The sequence below is a fragment of the Thamnophis elegans genome, chromosome 14 (genome assembly GCF_009769535.1).
Source record: "Thamnophis elegans isolate rThaEle1 chromosome 14, rThaEle1.pri, whole genome shotgun sequence".
Classification (NCBI taxonomy): Eukaryota; Metazoa; Chordata; class Lepidosauria; order Squamata; family Colubridae; genus Thamnophis; species Thamnophis elegans.
Window position 1 is genome coordinate 32,551,570 of NC_045554.1, and position 17,844 is coordinate 32,569,413.

At 39.4% G+C, this 17,844-nt stretch overlaps 1 protein-coding gene across 1 annotated transcript in view; it reads left to right on the forward strand.

The window, feature by feature from the left end:
* Nucleotides 1-15,798, forward strand: part of ADAMTS18 (ADAM metallopeptidase with thrombospondin type 1 motif 18) — a 100,583-nt gene extending 84,785 nt beyond the window's left edge. The window contains exons 18-22 of the mRNA XM_032231103.1: nt 4,663-4,867; nt 6,890-7,081; nt 8,740-8,952; nt 11,612-11,759; nt 14,636-15,798. Of these exons, the coding sequence (XP_032086994.1) occupies nt 4,663-4,867; nt 6,890-7,081; nt 8,740-8,952; nt 11,612-11,759; nt 14,636-14,751 (874 nt within the window). The 3' untranslated portion in view covers nt 14,752-15,798. The remainder of the gene's footprint in view (nt 1-4,662; nt 4,868-6,889; nt 7,082-8,739; nt 8,953-11,611; nt 11,760-14,635) is intronic.
* The last annotated feature ends 2,046 nt before the right edge of the window (nt 15,799-17,844 follow it).

Below are 17,844 nucleotides of genomic sequence, written 5' to 3' on the forward strand. Positions count from 1 at the left end.
AGGAGGCCAAAAACAGGATGCGCAGAGGCCCTGGGAGGCCAAAAGCGGGTTTGTTTTTAGGTGGCAGAGTGGTACTGGAGGCCTCAGGAGGCCAAAAACGGGCCTGTTTTTGGTCTCCCCAGCCTCCAGAGAGAGAGAGACGGAGGGAGACACACACACACACACACACACACACACACACAACACAAATGAAGTCCTCTCATGCACATGCACACACACATGCACACACCCCAAGGCAGCCACATCCCTTCACTAACCTTTCCACCCCCAGGAGCGTAACAAATTAAAGTTTAATTTGTGTGTATTGTTTGGATTGCTAAATTTGCCATGTCCACCCAGCCACACACCCACCTAGCCACACTCACCCAGCCAGTCCAGCCCCCCACAACAGTCTGAGGGACCGTGAATTGGCCCCCTGTTTAAAAAGTTTTAGGATCCCCATTCTATAATTAAGGTGATATTGGAGAAACCACCAGAAAGATCCATGCTTCAAGATACCCAGCAAAGAGAAACAGGGGAGCTGCTCTGTTTTACTATTTGTAAATTCGATGTCACTGTACAGTTTTGCTATGAAGGAATGCTTTAGCTCAAGAACTAAACAGAGTAAAGCATTATGTGAAGATTTGCCCTTTACATGGTAATTGTTTTGCTCCCGTGGTGCACCTTCAATGATCGTCACTTGGGCGTCTCCACTGATGACATTTCTACACTGCACACAAATTCCTGGTCCCAATGCTGCTTCCTGTCATCCTGATCCACATTTTCTGACTCATATTGGACCTTTGAGTGTCTTTCCAGAGCGGGGGTGTCCTCCAAAAACAATCAGAAGAAAGAAAGGGTGGCGGATATTATTGTTAATGCTTAACATTAATGTTAAAACAAGTTAGCCTGATGACTTCCGTATCTGGGGCACCAACCCAGGGCTCATTGGTATTCTTACTTTCTGCTCCTCTGTAATAAGGAGTCTGGAGTTGACACATAGGCATGCGTACACACCCACAAACACACTGCAGGTGATGCAGGGGAAATCATAAGAGAATCACAAAAAGGCAGAGATAAGGTTTAATTAGGGTAACATATCATGTGATGGTTTTAGCAATTTTATTGCCTTGCTCTGAGCCATGCCATTGTCTGACAACTAATTTGAGATAATCTTCCTAGCCAAGGATTCTGTTTGGGTGTGACTAATCTTCTGCCAAAGGCTTATTCCTGTATTCTGGGCTCTGCTTTCTCTCCGAGAGAAAAGCCTTCCATTAAGTTTCCTTCAGCCTTCCCTATAGATGTTTGTGTTTTGCCTTTTAATTGTGGCTGGAAGCTTCTAAAACGTAGCATTTATTTTAATTGGCGAAAGAACCACACAAGTAGCTATCGTGGCATCCCTTGGCTATGGTGCCAAATACAAGCTGTACTTTGCAGCTTGTGTATGGATCTTACGTGTATCATTAGAAGATACCATTTTATAACTGTGATGTTTTGGTCACAAGGCTGGCTTGTCCAGCTCAGTTGGCCACCGAAAGGGAAGCAGGTCAACAGAAGGCTTTAGTTAGAACTAAATTATTTTACATCCTTTGAAATCCATCAACTATATGTTCTGCATCTCTGCCATGTACATGTCATGATTTGATTTGCTTCCATGTAGTTAACACATCATGGAGGCCGGCTCCCTTCCCAGTTTCAATAAAATAGAATTCTTTATTGGCCAAGTGTGATTGGACACACAAGAAATTTGTCTTTGGTATATATGCTCTCAGTGTACATAAGGAGAATAAAATACATTCATTAAGAATAAAAACTTATAACACTTAGTGATAGTCAAGGTTAATAATAAGCTATCAAACTGTACTAGTAAACAAATTGAATAATGTAAATGGAAAGATACAAGCAACATGGTTATAATCATAAGTGGGAAGAGATAGATATTACAAAGGAAGAGAATAATAATAGCAATACAGTCTTAGTAAATAGTTTCACGGTGTTGTGGAAATTAGTTGTTAAGCAGAGTGATGGCATTCGGGAAAAACTGTCTTTGTGCCTCGTTGTTCTGGTGTGCAGTGCTCTATAGCATCATTTTGAGGGTAGAAGTTGAAACAATTTATATCCAGGATGTGAGGGGTCTGTAGATATTTTCACAGCCCTCTTTTTGACTTGTGCAGTGTACAGGTCCTCAATGGAAGGCAAATACAAATACAAGTAGATTGGTAGCAATTGTTTTTTTCTGCAATTCTAATTATCCTCTGAAGTCTGTGTCTGTCTTGTTGGATTGCAAAGCCAAACCAGACTCAATAATTCCTCTGTAGAGCTCTTTGGGCAGTTTGAGCTTTCTGAGTTGGTGCAGAAAGAACCTCCAAGGATATAATATATCTGTAGATAGGAGAAAGGTTGTAGGTCATGGCTTGTAATAGGACTGAAGAAGTCCTTCAAGAGTGAACCTATCAAATGAAGTCTGGGAAGAGTTTTGCCAAGGCAAGAGGGTTTTTAGTAGTGTCCCTTAATTCCAAAGAATGCAGGTTTGGCCTGCATAAGCAGCGTTAATAATGTAACGATTCAATTTTCATTGCCTTAACTTCCTTGTTTTGCCTTGGCATTCAAAAAAAAAGTAACATTTTCAGCATTCAGACATAAAATATTCATATCAGAATCCTTAGATTAATGTGCAACAATCAATGTCACTGTCCAAATTATTTACCTTAGCAGCCCTAGATGGAATCTCTAGCAAGAATCAAAATTCATGCAAACCGGATGAAGTAAAACAATGCAAATATGAATTTGAATGGGATCTATACAGCCCATTTTATGTAATTGCTTTATTCTTTATTATTTGTTCTCCTAATTTGCTTTGTTCTCCACCCTATTCTCAAACGATTGAGTGTTTTACAACAATTATATATAAAAGTACAAACCATTTACAATTGGAAGTAATTTGAATTTGAAACAGTTTGCATATCTTTAAAATAGGTAATTTTTTACTTTGTATATCTAATATGATTCAAGTAAATGTTTTCCTGAGAGCAAAATTCTAAAGCAGTAAAGTTGAAGATCACAATGGTCGCATTTAAAGTGGGGGGAAAATGCATTTCAAGTAAAACCTCCATTCAATGACCTCCTTTTAATGGACTTTGAATGCAACAGGCCAAATTTGCATTTAAAATTTACCCCCACAAAATAATGAAGTCCTTTGTTTCTGAAGTCTATCCAAACAATGTTATTTACATCATTCCTGTAATGAGCTAATTGATGTTTTCATCATTTGCACCAATTATCTTATCTGTGTAATGACATAATTGAGGTTTTATCTAATTTTCATCAGATTATTTCATTTGATGCAAGTGGCATCAAATCTATAAAAACATCAAGCATGTCATTATGCAAATGTCATGCACTGCTTTAATTACATGCATTCAGATTGAAGAGACATTTTGGGCTTAATGGACATTCCCCTCCATCCACCCCAAAATGGCTTGTTAAATTAAAGGTATAGCATATATTTTTTCCTGTCATTTCCTGTCCCAATAGATTTTTCCTCCTTTTTGAATAGAGCACATAAAATAGAATATAAACTAGACAAAACTGTATGTAGGTACTTTTATTTGGCCCTTTGATTGGATAATTTGTTAATTAAAAACATAGCCCAGGAATAATTTTAAATGAGTCTTAAGCAATTTGTGCTTAGCACAGATTCTCCCCATTATTCTCCCCGTTATTTTCCCCATCAGCTGAAAGAAAAGGACAAAGAATTATTTGTAGAGTTTTGCCTTCACATCTCCCACAGGTCTTTAGAAAATTGCAAGAAAATAGACCAAAAGCCACAATTGCCCATATGGAGAGGATATCTATAGCTTCAACCTCTGGTTCAGAATCAGTGTGCATGTATCTCAACCAGACATTGTGGCAGTAGTCAAGGAGCAAAAAACAGCAGTGGTGCTAGAAGTGCCAAGTGACAGCTATTTCAGAAGAAGGTATATGAGAATCTGGAGAAATACCAGGCCCTGAAGGAAGAACCGGGGAGGATGAAAATGAAGTGTTCCCAGTGGTGGTAGGAGCAACTGTGGCTGTGACACCTAAGCTGGGAAAGTGTCACCAACAGACCCAAGAACCTCAGAGCTCTCTATCCAGAAGAGCACAGTGTTAGGAATAGCTCAGATTCTTCACAGAACCCTCAGGCCTCTGGTGGGGGATCTGCAATTGAGGAAGACTTATATTACTAACTAGCTGATAATCCAGTGTTGCCCAGGTATTTATTTATAGGGGAAAAATGTCTGTACCAAACATAATTTCTAATGTTGGATTTTCCCCCTTACCAGAGGGAGCCCCCTTGTGGAGTACTGTGAAGCCATCACCATGGCAACTCCACTGTGCTGTACAGTAAAAGCCATTTTACGGCAGTACAGTAGAAGCCATTTTAAGGCACCACAGGCTGTATCTTAACAGAACACACAACCTGAGGGGTGTTAGGGGTGTCTTACCCCCACAATATTTTTTTCCAGAGAGTAGGTCATCTGTGTATCGTGCTTGGTTGAAATTGCTCAAGGCGTTCCAGAGTTATGCTGGAACAAACACACACACACACACACACACACACACACACACAAACAGCCATTTATATATATAGAGAGAGATAAGGATCACAAGGGGATATGTCATATATGTCTATATATCTTTCAGTTGGTCAGCAGGTGAATGGAGCATTTGCAGCCAGTCCTGTGGTGGGGGACAGCAAAGCCGTCATATCCAATGTGTCCAGAAAAAGGCTTTTCATAAGGAAGAGGTTGTGGCTCATGCTCTCTGCCCAGTAACCACTCCAGCACAAATACAGGCATGTAATAACCAGGACTGCCCACCGGAATGGAATCCTGGGCCTTGGTCACAGGTAATGTTTTAAAAACAAATATTTGCCACAATCTCCTATTGAGATGGGAGCCTGAAGGTTGGGAGCCAATCAGTATATAATCTAGGAAGAATGGACTGTCCATTTTTGATTATGAACATCATTCTATATGTATGTCCTCAATTTGTCCCAAAGGTGCTTTTCCAAGGGGCAACTGGATTTTAATCCAAGAAGATGAGTGAAACGTCTTCAAAGAAGAACCAGAAAGTTCAGTTGCCTCTTGGGAAAAAAAAACATATTTGGGACAACCATGACCTGCATGACTAAGAATCTCCATAGACGTCTGCACCACTTCTTTTGCTTGGTTTGGACAGAAACATTAATTTTAATTATAAACATACAATCAGGTTATTTACATATATTTACATTTATTTATGGGACGCAGTGGCTCAGTGGCTAAGATGCTGAGCTCAACCAACGGGACAAGGAGTTTGCTTCATGCTCTTGGGAAGCCTAGATCAGAAGAGGCGGAAAATGACACATAGCTGGGCAAAATTAAACTTTCCGTAGCGGAGTACTAAGAAGGAATAAAAAAACAAATAAGGTAGAGATAGCTATTATTGATTACTTCACTAAGCATATGTAAATTCTTTTTTCCAAAGTAGGCATTCAACATTCAGTTATGATCAGCAGCACACAGCAAAATGAAGGATGTTTCTTTTCCCTCCCCTTTAGATAATGTATCATTTCAAGCAACCTAATATCATAATATAGTAAAGACCTGCTCTTAAAAGCAGAGTTGGGAGCATAGGGCCTCAGGCAAATTCCAATATGTACACACACACACACCCCTTTTCTGAAAGATATGAAATGTCTAGCAGCCTTTTCACTGGAGTGAAACAAAGTCTTGCTGTTTTGTACACTTGCCAAGACAGACGTATCCCAGATTTCATTTAAGCGAATATGCTGTTGCACAAAAATCTTTCAGCCTCTTCTGGAAAAAAAAGAGGTGGGGGGAGCCCCAGCTATGAAAGCACCCCCTGTCAAATTCTTTCTCTTAATGAACATTCTTTAAGACAGCAGAGTATTATCTTACTTTTCTGAAACACATCGCTTCATCTATCATTAGCCCGAGTTACAGCTAGAAGTGGCTAGCAAAAAAAATGTTTGGTGTTTGGGATACAGTAGAGTTTGCAGGACGAGGTTGAAGTGGCTTTTCTTTTGCAAAATGCAGTCAGCTTTCGGAGGGCTTGTGGATGAATCAGAGGGCTGTTGGTGAATCTAACTGGTAGCTAATTCCTGACAAATACTCGCAAAAGCTGTCTAAGTGCTGGAGTATATTGAGTGGGGTGGAAATGGTGAACACTCTCCTTGTTTCATAAAAGCCCAGAAAATGATGACTAAGAATAAGAATATATAATTTGTTCTGGCCTGATAGATAACTCAATATATAATCTGAGCATAGCTTTAAGATCCACAATGAAGTTAAGGGATCCTGGTTTAAGGCATTGTAGTTCAGTTCAAATCCCTAGTGCTGCATAACAGAGTGAGTGCCCGTTACTTATCCCAGCTTCTGCCAACCTACCAGTTTGAAAGCATGTAAAAATGCAAGTAGAAAAATAGGGACCACCTTTGGCGGGAAGGTAACAGTGCTCCATGCACCTTCGGCATTGAGTCATACCAGTCAGATGTCTTCGGACAGCTCTGGCTGTTCGGCTTTGAAATGGAGATGAGCACCATCCCCTAGAGTCAGGAATGACTTACACATATGTCGGAGGGGAACCTTTCCCTTTACTTTAAACTACTATAGTTGTTGAAGAAACAGAAAAGTAGGATAATAAATAAATAAATAAATAAATAAATAAATAAATAAATAAATAAATAGCTGCACTGGAAATATTTCTAGGAATGTAATATGTTTGGATTTTCTCTTGGAGGAAAGATGGGGGATTATATATGTAGCATATAACTCAGAATGGGATGAAATTTATTTGGTTTATTGTCCTAAGACAGGAGAACAGGCTCAGTTTTAAGGTCACTAACATCAGACTTTCTCCCATAAAGTGTTCCAAAACCTGTGGACGAGGCATAATGAAACGTGAGGTTTCCTGCAGAAGTGTAGGCACATCTATCTTAAGAATCGTGCCAGAGAGTTTGTGCAACAGCCAAAACAAGCCAGAAATGCAACAGACCTGCGTGTTGGGACGATGCCCTAAAAATGAGCGTCTTCAATGGGTGATTTCCGCATGGAGTGAGGTAAAGCAACGACGCTTCTTTTGAGTCATGTAATGAGGCTTGTCTATAAAACACAACATGAAAAATCTACAAGGATACATACTCTGTTGTTACAAATGTCCCACCCACCCTTCTATAGATTTAAGAATCTTGGAACTTTGCTGGATTAAGACTTGGTCCATTGTCAATATTAGGAGTTATTGAGAAACGCCTCAGGGTTTATTTTCCTATTTCTCATTGTCCTTTCACTAAGAAGCTTCTCACAACCTAATAGTTAAAGGGCAGAGGGAAGCAGCACTCTATTTAACAAAGACTTGGGACATTAAATTTAGGGGAATAAAGAGCTGAAGCTAATGAATGCAAAACATGGAAAATGCAACTTGCTATTATCATCAATAAAGACATCAAGTAGAATGTGTTATTGAGTCACTTGGGATAGTGATTAAAAATACTGGGCTGGTGAGTCCTAGTCCTGCCCTGGGTACCAAAGTCACCTGGATAGCTTTGTACCAGTGATACTGTCTCAGTCCTACAAGGAAGGCAATGACAAACCACTTCTGAAAATGTCACCAAAATGCCTTGCAGGGACTTGCCCAGTCAATTGCCAGAAGACAAGACTGACACACATGAGCATCTTGTCCAAGCTTTTAAGGCTAAGCAACAGAAGTATCCAAACATAGCATTGTTTTTTAGGGAAAGAGAAAGAAAAAAACCCAAGTATTGGCCAAAGAAGCTATGATTACTGCATGTATCTGTAAAACTGTTAAGAGGTGTGTTACTGGTTGACTTAATAAATTGCCATTTGAATGGAGTTTGTGTAGACCAAATGGGTCTGATTGGATCAATAGTATGACCCAGTGGTGAAATTCAAACATTTTCCCTACCAGTTCTGTGGCTTGGTGTGCATGGCAGGGGAAGGATATTGCAAAATCTCCATTCCCACCCCATACTGGGGCCAGCCAGAGGTGGTATTTGTCGGTTCTCTGAACTACTCAAAATTTCTGCTACTGTTTCTCCAGAACCTGCTGGATTTCACTCTTGGTATGACCTGATTGATTAATCACCAGAGATGGACATACCTTTGGAATCAGACACATGCACCATTGGGCAGTTGAAGAGCCATTGTGGGCTTTATTTAACATGTCAAGAGCCACATTTCAAAAATTAATGAGACCATGGGTGTGGCAGGTGAAGGATACTGCAAAATCCCCATTTCCACCCCACTCCAGGGCAAGGATACTGTAAACTCCCCATTCCTTCCCCACCACACTAACTTGCTTTCCAGCTCCATTTTCCTGTGCTTCCCCAGAAGAAGAGCACCCACAATCAGCTGGGACTCAGGAGGCAGAGAATAGATGGGGACGGGGCCAGCCAGAGGTGGTATTTGCTGGTTCTCTGAACTACTCAAAATTTCTGCTACCAGTTCCGCTACCAGAACCAGTCAGAACTTGCTGAATCCCTCCTCTGGCCAGAACCCATAGGGAGCCTCATTAGGGATGGGTAGGGATTGTAAGGATAAAATTGGTTCTCTCAGCTTCTGAAAGAATTCATGTTACTACTTAGCTCCACAAAAATCCCAATTTTGAAAGGATCTATAGCTTACAGTGTGTCTGGTGGTGGGCTGTATGTTTTGCAAACCAGCTTTAAATGAACCTCTGTACATCTCTTATTGTCCGCAGTGTTCTTCTACCTGTGGGCCGGGTATTAGGAGGCGAGAAATGCAGTGCATTGAGAAAAGTATTGGTGGCAAATTGATCACTTTCCCATTGCGCCGCTGTCGAAATCTTAAAAAGCCAAGCATTGATTTGGAAGAAGTATGCCACCAAGGACCATGTCCTATGCATCCTCTGTACAATAGGATATCAGGGTGGTATTCTTCACCTTGGCAGCAGGTAAGGATGTTCAGGTGCAGACTAACTAAGAGGCTATGAATATGCAAGTCCTCGAACTCACTGGGGAATAAAGAGCTAAATGTATCACCATTGTGCAAGGGCCAACATATATAGACGCCTACAATTATGCCAGCTTCTTCATTGCAAATTTTGGGTTGTGTGTAAATCTTCAGAAAAGGACCTGTGGGTGCTTCCCTACCCAGAAAGGGAGTAATAATTAAAACATATAAGATCTGGAGACAACACTTTTTCCCACCATTTTTAACTTCCATCTAATGGTAATAAAACCAGGCCAGTCTCACAATGTCCTGCTTTATGACCATCGCAACTTACAACCATGGTGGGCATGCTCCATTACAATTGTAATTTGTGGATTAACTGTAATTAAACTAGTGGAGCTAAGTCAATTGTTGCAGTTGAAGTTTGTCCCTTAGTTCAACAAATCCCTGCAGTTGTGATCCTGTGCATGTTGTGCTTTTTTCCCCAACTCATTCTTCAAAGACTTGCACGGTACTTGAACCGTTTAGGTTTTCAGGCACAATCCATGTTTTCAAGGACCAACAAAAGGCTGTCTGCATTTCCCTAAGTACTATGATGTCTGGAGTAGCGTGTTGCCTTGCAAACACATTTCTGTGTTTTGGAACTTATTCCATTGCATGGGTCACCTGGCTCTAAGATTCATTTGACAGGCCAAAAGAGGATGCTCAAGTTTAATAATCTGATGGAAATGATTGTATTTGTCTTGTGGACACAGCGTTGGTAGACACATTCACATACATCACCAGCGCTTCAGGGAATTTCTTCTAGGTAGACTTGTAATAACTCATTATTTGTTCCTGCATAGAATAGCAGAGCAAGTTCCTCAAATTTCCTAACTGCCCATGGCAATATAAATTCCAACAAAGAAGCAAAGAAGAAATAATTTAAAGTGTGCTTATCTCTCAGCACTTCTCTGCAAGTTCAGCCTAGTTGATGGGTTTTCAGATTTGGCAGTGAGCAAAAGCAGATGAGAAGTTTTGGGACAGCAGACAGCTTGCCCACTCTCTGCTATCAAGTGACTCTAGATGAAAGAGGTAAAAAAAATATTTTAAAAGGCCACTTATAGTTACTTCTGTGTATTTGGAGTTCTGATGTCAAGGGAGAAGATCATATTGAACCAGACTGAACACAACTCTAGTGCTCGAGGGGCTTTAACACAGAAGAAGAGCTCAATCTATTCTACAAAGCACCCGAGGGGCAGGCAAGAAGTAACAGGGTGGAAGATCATGAAAAAGAACTTTAACCTAGAACTAAGGAGAAATCAATGAGAACAATTAATCAATGAAACGGCTTAACTCCGAAAGTTGTGCTGCTCTATCTCTGGAAGTTTTAAAGAAGAGACTGGATAGCTATTTGTCTGGAATGATATAGAGTCTCCTGCTTGAGCAGGTGGTTGGAATAGATGACCTCCAAGGTCTCTTGCAATCCTATTATTAACCCTATTCTATGTTGAATGTTCTAGATGGAGTCATGTTCCAATGAAAGCAAGTGTAGTATAGTGTTGGACATGGATTACTAAAATCTAGATTGAAATTTCTACTTAACTAGAAACTATGCTAACTAGGGAAAAATTGAGTTAATCTCTATAATGATTAAGCCCTTAAAGGGGGAAAATTGGGTACTAATGCCAAAGTAGGCATATCTTACTAAATAACTACATATGTTCATTGAAAAATATCAATTATAGAGCACAACCTCTCCAACCTAAAACAAACTATTAATGAACTGGAATTAACTTTAATGCAAACTGACATCACCGACTACAAATAGATATAGAAATGGAGAGTAACTTTTATGGCAATTATTTGTTTTAAAAAAATAAATATTGAAATGATCCTGTACTTTTTGATAGTTTTGGAGATGGTCATAATCTTTATAAAGAGATCATTAAAAAGAGAAGAGTTCATGAAAGTATTAATTATATATCAATCGTACCTTTCCTTGGAGAAGGTCAAAATGACATAAGTGTGTCTTCCTTTCACTTTATTTTCATAACAGCCAATCCATGGAGTTTAGGAGCATGGAGAAACTAAATGACACAAATTCATCCTATGAATTCAACTACTGTATAGGGAACTTTAAATTGTATTTGATTAGATCCAGGTAAAACCTGCAACTTCATGCATAACGATTACAGGCAGTCCTCAATTTGCAAGCCTTTGCTTCGTGACCATTCAAAGTTTCAATAGCACTATTAAATATGTGATTTATGACCACTTTTCACAGTTACGACAGTTGCAGCATCCCCATGGCCACATGATCAATATTCAGGCACTTGGCGAATGTGCATTTATGACAATCACACTACCATAGGGTTCATGTGATTACCATTTGTAATTTTCCCAGATGGCTTTTGACCAGCAGAGTCAATGACTTGGGGGGGGGGGGGAGAGGGAGCCAGATTTGCTTTAACAAATGCATGATTAATTTAACAATTGCAGAGATTCGTTCAACAACTGTGACAAAACAAATGTTGTAAAAAGGGGGCACAACTCACTTAACAACTTCCTTGCTTGTTAATGGAAATTTTGGACTCCCTTGTACTTGTGAGGACTGCCTGTGTATAAAAAATGGGGAATGGGTGAAGATTTAATTTCTTATTCCTGCATCCCACCTACAGTGCACAGTGACATGCGGTGGGGGAGTACAAACACGGAGTGTGCAGTGTCTCCTTCAAGGCCAGCCAGCCACTGGGTGTCTGCTTCACCAGAAGCCTGCAATGTCACGAGCCTGCAATACTAATTTCTGCCTTGCTCCTGAGAAGAAAGGTAAAAACGGTTTTACAAAATCAAAAACACTGGCAGATTTCGAAGAGGTAGGTAAGAAAAAATAAACGTTTTTGTCCTCCCTGGCCCCCAGGAGCACTCTGCAGGCTTCAGCAGAACTGGGGGAAGGGGAAAATGCCCCTGTTTTGGAAAGAAAATGGGCAAAAAATGGACAGTTTTTCGCAAAAATGGGGGCATTCTGAAGCCTGCAGAATGCTCCTGGGGGCTGGAGGAAGGGAAAAACACCTCCCTTTTTTTGCAAAAAATGGCCCATTTTCACCCATTTTTGCCAAAATGGGATGCAGGGGTGGGGCTTCAGGAGGCCAAAAGCGGCTGTATTCGGTATATAAGATGTTTCTTGGGCTGTTTTCTGGTGCTCTGGTGCCCGCAAAGACCAGCTGGCCGGCACGTATGTATGCATAGGAAACCAGAAGAGCAGCTAGCAATGGCACATATGCCCACAGAGAGGGCTCTGTGTGCCACCTCTGGTACTCATCCCATAGGTTCGCCATCACAGTCCTGAGCTATCAATATTTTCTGCATCATAGGTAGGAAAGAAGGAAAGATTCTCTATCTAAAATCATGGCTTTCTTATTCCTTCCAGAACATATTTCTTTCTAGAGCTTCTGCCTGATTCCTTCCAGAACATAGCTTTTCTGGTATATGCACGGAAGCCTGGACCTTTGAAAAAGTATTATTCCAATAAATTCATGTGGTTCCTTTTACCCATTTTTAGCGTTGCTCTATGCACACAGAAACAATTTCTATCTCATATAAGGAAGCATAGTAGGAAAACGAAACTCCTCTAAATGGATCCTATTACTCATTTTTGGTTTAGCTTTCTCCTTTCCCAGCTGCAGAAACCTCTTTTTTTTTTTGCTTTCTCACAACTAGATCTCTGGACTCTAGAGATCAATTATTTCCTCACTGTGGTTTTAATCATTCTCCACCAGCGAACACGGCCAGCTGTGCTTGAACGGCACTGAAGCCAAACACTTCCATTCACCCAACACATTGCTCAGAGAAACATTGAGAGAGGATGGGGGCAAAAAAGAAGAAGGGGGGGAAAAGAGGTTTTTAAGAGAGAATGAACATGCTTCCCTAGACAAGCTGATCTGCTCCATTGGTCGTCTTGAGTATCTTGTTATGTCCTGTAAACTGCAAAACTATAAGTCAATTTAGTTTTCTTGGAAGAAAACCATGCATGCTGTTGGCTGGCTGAGCTATTTACGAAGGTGACCAAGCTTCACGTTTCATCGCTGCTTCTCCAAAATTGAACAAATTAGCAAACAGTTTTGGGTGAGAAAATGGTTCCATTCTCCAGTCCTACTGGATGCTCGTATCTGGAAGATGAGTTGCAATGAATTCAGAACGTCAAGCTTATTTTTTTCCCCTGGAGAAGCTGCATCAGCCAAGGGGTTTTTCTTCTCTTTCTCTAAACAAAAGACTGTCGAAAGTTATACAACTATGTTACCTCTGATTTGCCGGCAAAAATCCCCAGGGTCAATGGCAGTCTTGATAAGGTTGTTTTTTTAAAAAAATCTACATCTCTGGGAAGCTGCAATTGGTTACTGGAGAGCAGAAATTGACATAATGCAGCCCCAGGAAAGCACACCACCAGTCTTTCTTTTGGAGCCATACCACTTTTGGGTACATTTGGCTAAAAATCAATACCATTTGGAGAATTGGAAGTTAATGAAATCAGAGTTATGAAGGAAAATGGTCAAACCTATTCTAAATACCCAGGAAAAGAGGCTGTGTAGGATAGGAGAGAAGTAAACTAACTATTAATACTACCATGTTTCCCCAAATAATAAGACAGGGTCTTATTTTCTTTTGAACCCCCCCCCCCCGAAATAAGCACTTGGCCTTATTTTTGGGGAGGTCTTATTATTTTTGAGATGCAGGAGGTGGCGAGCGTGGTCACCTCATGGCTGCTGCTGTGTTGCAATATTTTTGGGGAGGGCTTATTTTCGGGGGAGGGCTTATTTTAGCACATGCACTCAAAAGCCTGATTGGGTTTATTATCCAGGGAGGTCTTATTTTGGGGGAAACAGGGTACTGTCATCATCATCGTCATCATCCATCATCATTCTGAGGCTCTTTTATTCCCATAACTGTAGGGCAGGGGTGCCCAAGCTTGGCAACTTTAAGACTGGAGAATTCTGGGAGTTGAAGTCCACAAGTCTTAAAGTTGCCCAGTGTGGGCAGCCCTGCTGTAGGGTATTTCTCAGTCAGAAGAAAATACTAAACTAAATGTTCTGATATTATATTGGCACTTTCCTCTGCCTTTTTGTTTTGAGCGATTAAGAGTAAAATGAAAGGTGTTTTTTTCACTTCAGAAATAGCTGACGTTTGCTGCAGTTTTTCCTAACCCATTTCAGTACATTAATGACCATGTAGTTTGTTTTTTAATGCATATAGGACCTATAGTACAAGATTACATGCTTTAAGAAGAGAACACGAACCACAAATCAATTGTTTGCCCGTGAAGTATCTTAAAACAACTGATTTGAGCTGAAAGGATAATTCATAAAATAAATACCATCTATGGGCATTCTTTTTGTGTACTGTATATGGAAGTCCTTTTCTTTCCATTCCTCAACTAGCTCAGCACTACTCTGCTAAATACTATATAATGCAAAATACTAATTTCACAAACTGTTAGCTGATACCTTCTTTCTAGCAAGTAAATCCACAGAAAGCAGCTTTGTTGTATATCCAAAATCTCTGAAACATTCTCAAACAGTTCTCATCATTTTTTTTTTTTTAAAAAATCTGACTGGACGTGAAGGCTATGCAACACACGGAGTGAAATGTTAATTATGTTTCATATCAATTGTAAACTAAATATGCTGTCTGTGATTTCGTCAAAACAGACGATCCTTCTTGCGTGGACTTCTTCGCTTGGTGCCACCTGGTTCCTCAACACGGTGTCTGCAATCACAAATTTTATGGCAAACAGTGCTGCAAATCATGCACGTGGAAGAGCTGACTTGAACATGTCGGGCTGAGGCTTCATCAGGTTGATTCTATTTTGTCAAGACTGGGTTTTCCAGAATCAAACGTCACCCGAATTGTCAAGGAAAATGGCAACTTTGTAACATCACAGTGGTAAACCTTATGATGAATCTTCATGGACTGGATTTTGAACATAGGGTGGAATAAGACTAAGAAATCTTCCCACTTCATGGCCAAACCTGATCCCGAACCCACTGGACTGGCATATTTGGCATGGTGGTTCTCTACAGAGTCAATACAGAGAGCCTAAAATAGGGAAACAGGACATTTTATGGAGACATGTTAGCTAATGTGATGTTTGTCAGCAGAGTCCTTCGTAAGGAGGAGACTGTCCCTTAGGCTTATTACAACAGTGGCTGCTGAGACTGTGAATAGCTATACACAACAGAGGTGTGGTAACTAGACAAATGCTATGCTGCACAATCAAGACTAAAGGTGCTTTTCTATTTCAGGTGCTTCTGGGAAACTAAGGGCTATATCAAAATGGAACTCCTTGCTTTGTTGTGTTACTCTTTCCATGTTTAGCAATAAATCAGTCATTGTTTACTAGCCACTTGAATGGGCTGGCATGCCTTGGGATACTCATCCAACAAAACCCCATTGAATTTTTTTTAAAACATAGCATTTCTGTGTTGTATGAGCAAAGTAGAATTTCATTCTGTGAGAATTTCACACCTTACATACGGGCTTTGCCTTATTATTCACTCATGTTGAAAATTCCACCATCATCTTGTTTACATTAAATATTGAAGTTGATTTTTGCTGACTGTTCCAGGACTTGGGTGTCCCTTGTAAAAACCAGACATTTTTTTGCTATTCAAACATTAAAAGAAATGAGAAGGAAATTGCAACTATGGCCGAAATAGTAGGAATTGCATTAAATTCATTAACCATTTCAGACTGATCTTGCTGAATTCAAACACAAATGTAAAATGCGATTACTTGAACTTTTATGCAGACAAATAGTTATTTTTTCTTCATCCATTCCATCTGCAAACCACTTGAAAGAAATTTCTTTCTTTATAGATACATTTATATGAGCAGGGCCAGAAAACAAACCTGCATTTTTCTATGTTCCAGATATAAACAGTTGTGCCCTAAATGCAAACACGGTTACAGATTTATAGGCTCAAGGATTAAATGCACTGGCTATTTTTGTATAACATTTTGAACAGGTTACTTAAAGATGTACCAACTGCATTTAGATACAGTAACATGGTACGTCTGATTACTTTTATCCTTGTCTTGTGTTATTTTTATGATTTGCCATATAATACAAACCCAACCACTTCATGGAACATGTTAAACCATAAACTTAACCATACCATACAGTCATCCGGTTAAGTGTTGTGCAAATACAGCTATTAAGTGTACCATGATAAGTCAGAAGAAGAGCTCTGTATTGGTTAGTCAAAATTATGGTCCTGTACACTTGTGTTTCTCTGCTGGAAAATATTTTTTCCCCATTTGATCTAGGACAATTGGCACATCAATTCAGTCACAGCCCTTGTTTGCAGTACAATTGATATTAGTGGATTCATCATTCGTGGAATAAGTAGAAACAACTCGTACCCCATATGGAAAGAACAGATTTTGAATGCTCAAATGGTAAACTCTTTGCTAAAACCAATACATCTGAAGAAGCTTATATTTTCATGTAATTTTCTGGGGCATGGCTATAGTGGACATTTTTGTCCTCTTTCCAGCCAATCCCACATCATCCCTGGGTGAATGTAGTTCAGATTTATGGCTCTCCAAACTATCATTTCTGATCTAAAATTAGACACATCAACATTAATGTCAGAAAGTGGTCAGTCAAAATTAGCAGTTCCTTTTTTGCAAGGAACAACATGAAATGTGATGCATTAAGAAATGATTATTCCAAAAACCTTGAGTTCTAAGTAGACTTTCCTTGAACATTTTAAAATGAGATAGATCTTTCTCTACAACAAGATGTTTTTTGTTCTACAACTGTCATATTTTATTATTTGATGTAAAAATATTAATTTATTAATGCATAGCTCTCCCTTCTTTTTAATTTTATCACAGGCTTCCCAAGTAAGTGATGGCAATGCAAAGAAATGTTGCATAGAAGTATAGATTGTAATGTAAAAGGAAAAAAATGAACAAACTTAAAGCATAATTTGTACTATTTAATTGTTTTATAAGTTGTAATAAAAATACTCTATTCCATTATGTTTTTGGTACCTGTACAAGTTTTGAATAAACTATGGAAGCTGTACTCAATGTTATTTGCATATCTGTGATCTTGTGTTTTTTTCAGACTTACTGGTTGTTTCATGGAGTATCAAATTATGGCACTTTTTCATCTTTCAGTCCCCCGTCACACCATTAATGGCCCATATGGGCCATTTAAACAAGTTGTAAAAGAGATACTTTACCTACTGTATCAGACTGGAGACTAAGCTACAATGGCAAAATTGATAGTATATGTCCACAACAGATTATTTTTTTAAACCAAATTGAAGCAGGATTGACTCTCTTGGGTAAACTATATCACAGAGCAAGGCAGATTTAGACACCGGCAATATGGTTTCTAAGACATGAGTAGAAACTAGCAATCATTACTTAATGTTTAATGCAAAGCTTAAATATTTGAACAATGGTTAGAAGCTGGCGATATAAATGGAAGGAAGAGATTAGAAGGAAGTATCATTAGAAAGCAATTTTTTTTAGTATTTTTCTAAATCTAAATGTAGTCATTTTTTTTTACCGTAATTATGCTTTTTTCCTACTTTTTTTGTATTTCAGTCTGTTAACAAGAACAAATTTAGTATGATTGTGAGTGAAGAATGCATGGCTTGTTCAAGCATCTTCACTATTGTAATGACAACCAAAGTTCTCTGGGGATCAGATTTCTGTTAAACAGACCCTGATTTAACTCCTTGTAGTACATCTTATTCCTTCACGATTCCATCAGTTAAGGTACATGTCTTATTTCCCACCCGCTCCTCTTAAAGTCTTTGCAAACTGGTTTCAGATCTTTTCAGATGAGACCAACGGTTTGATTCAGATCATCACTTGGTTTGATCCAGGAGTGAAATGC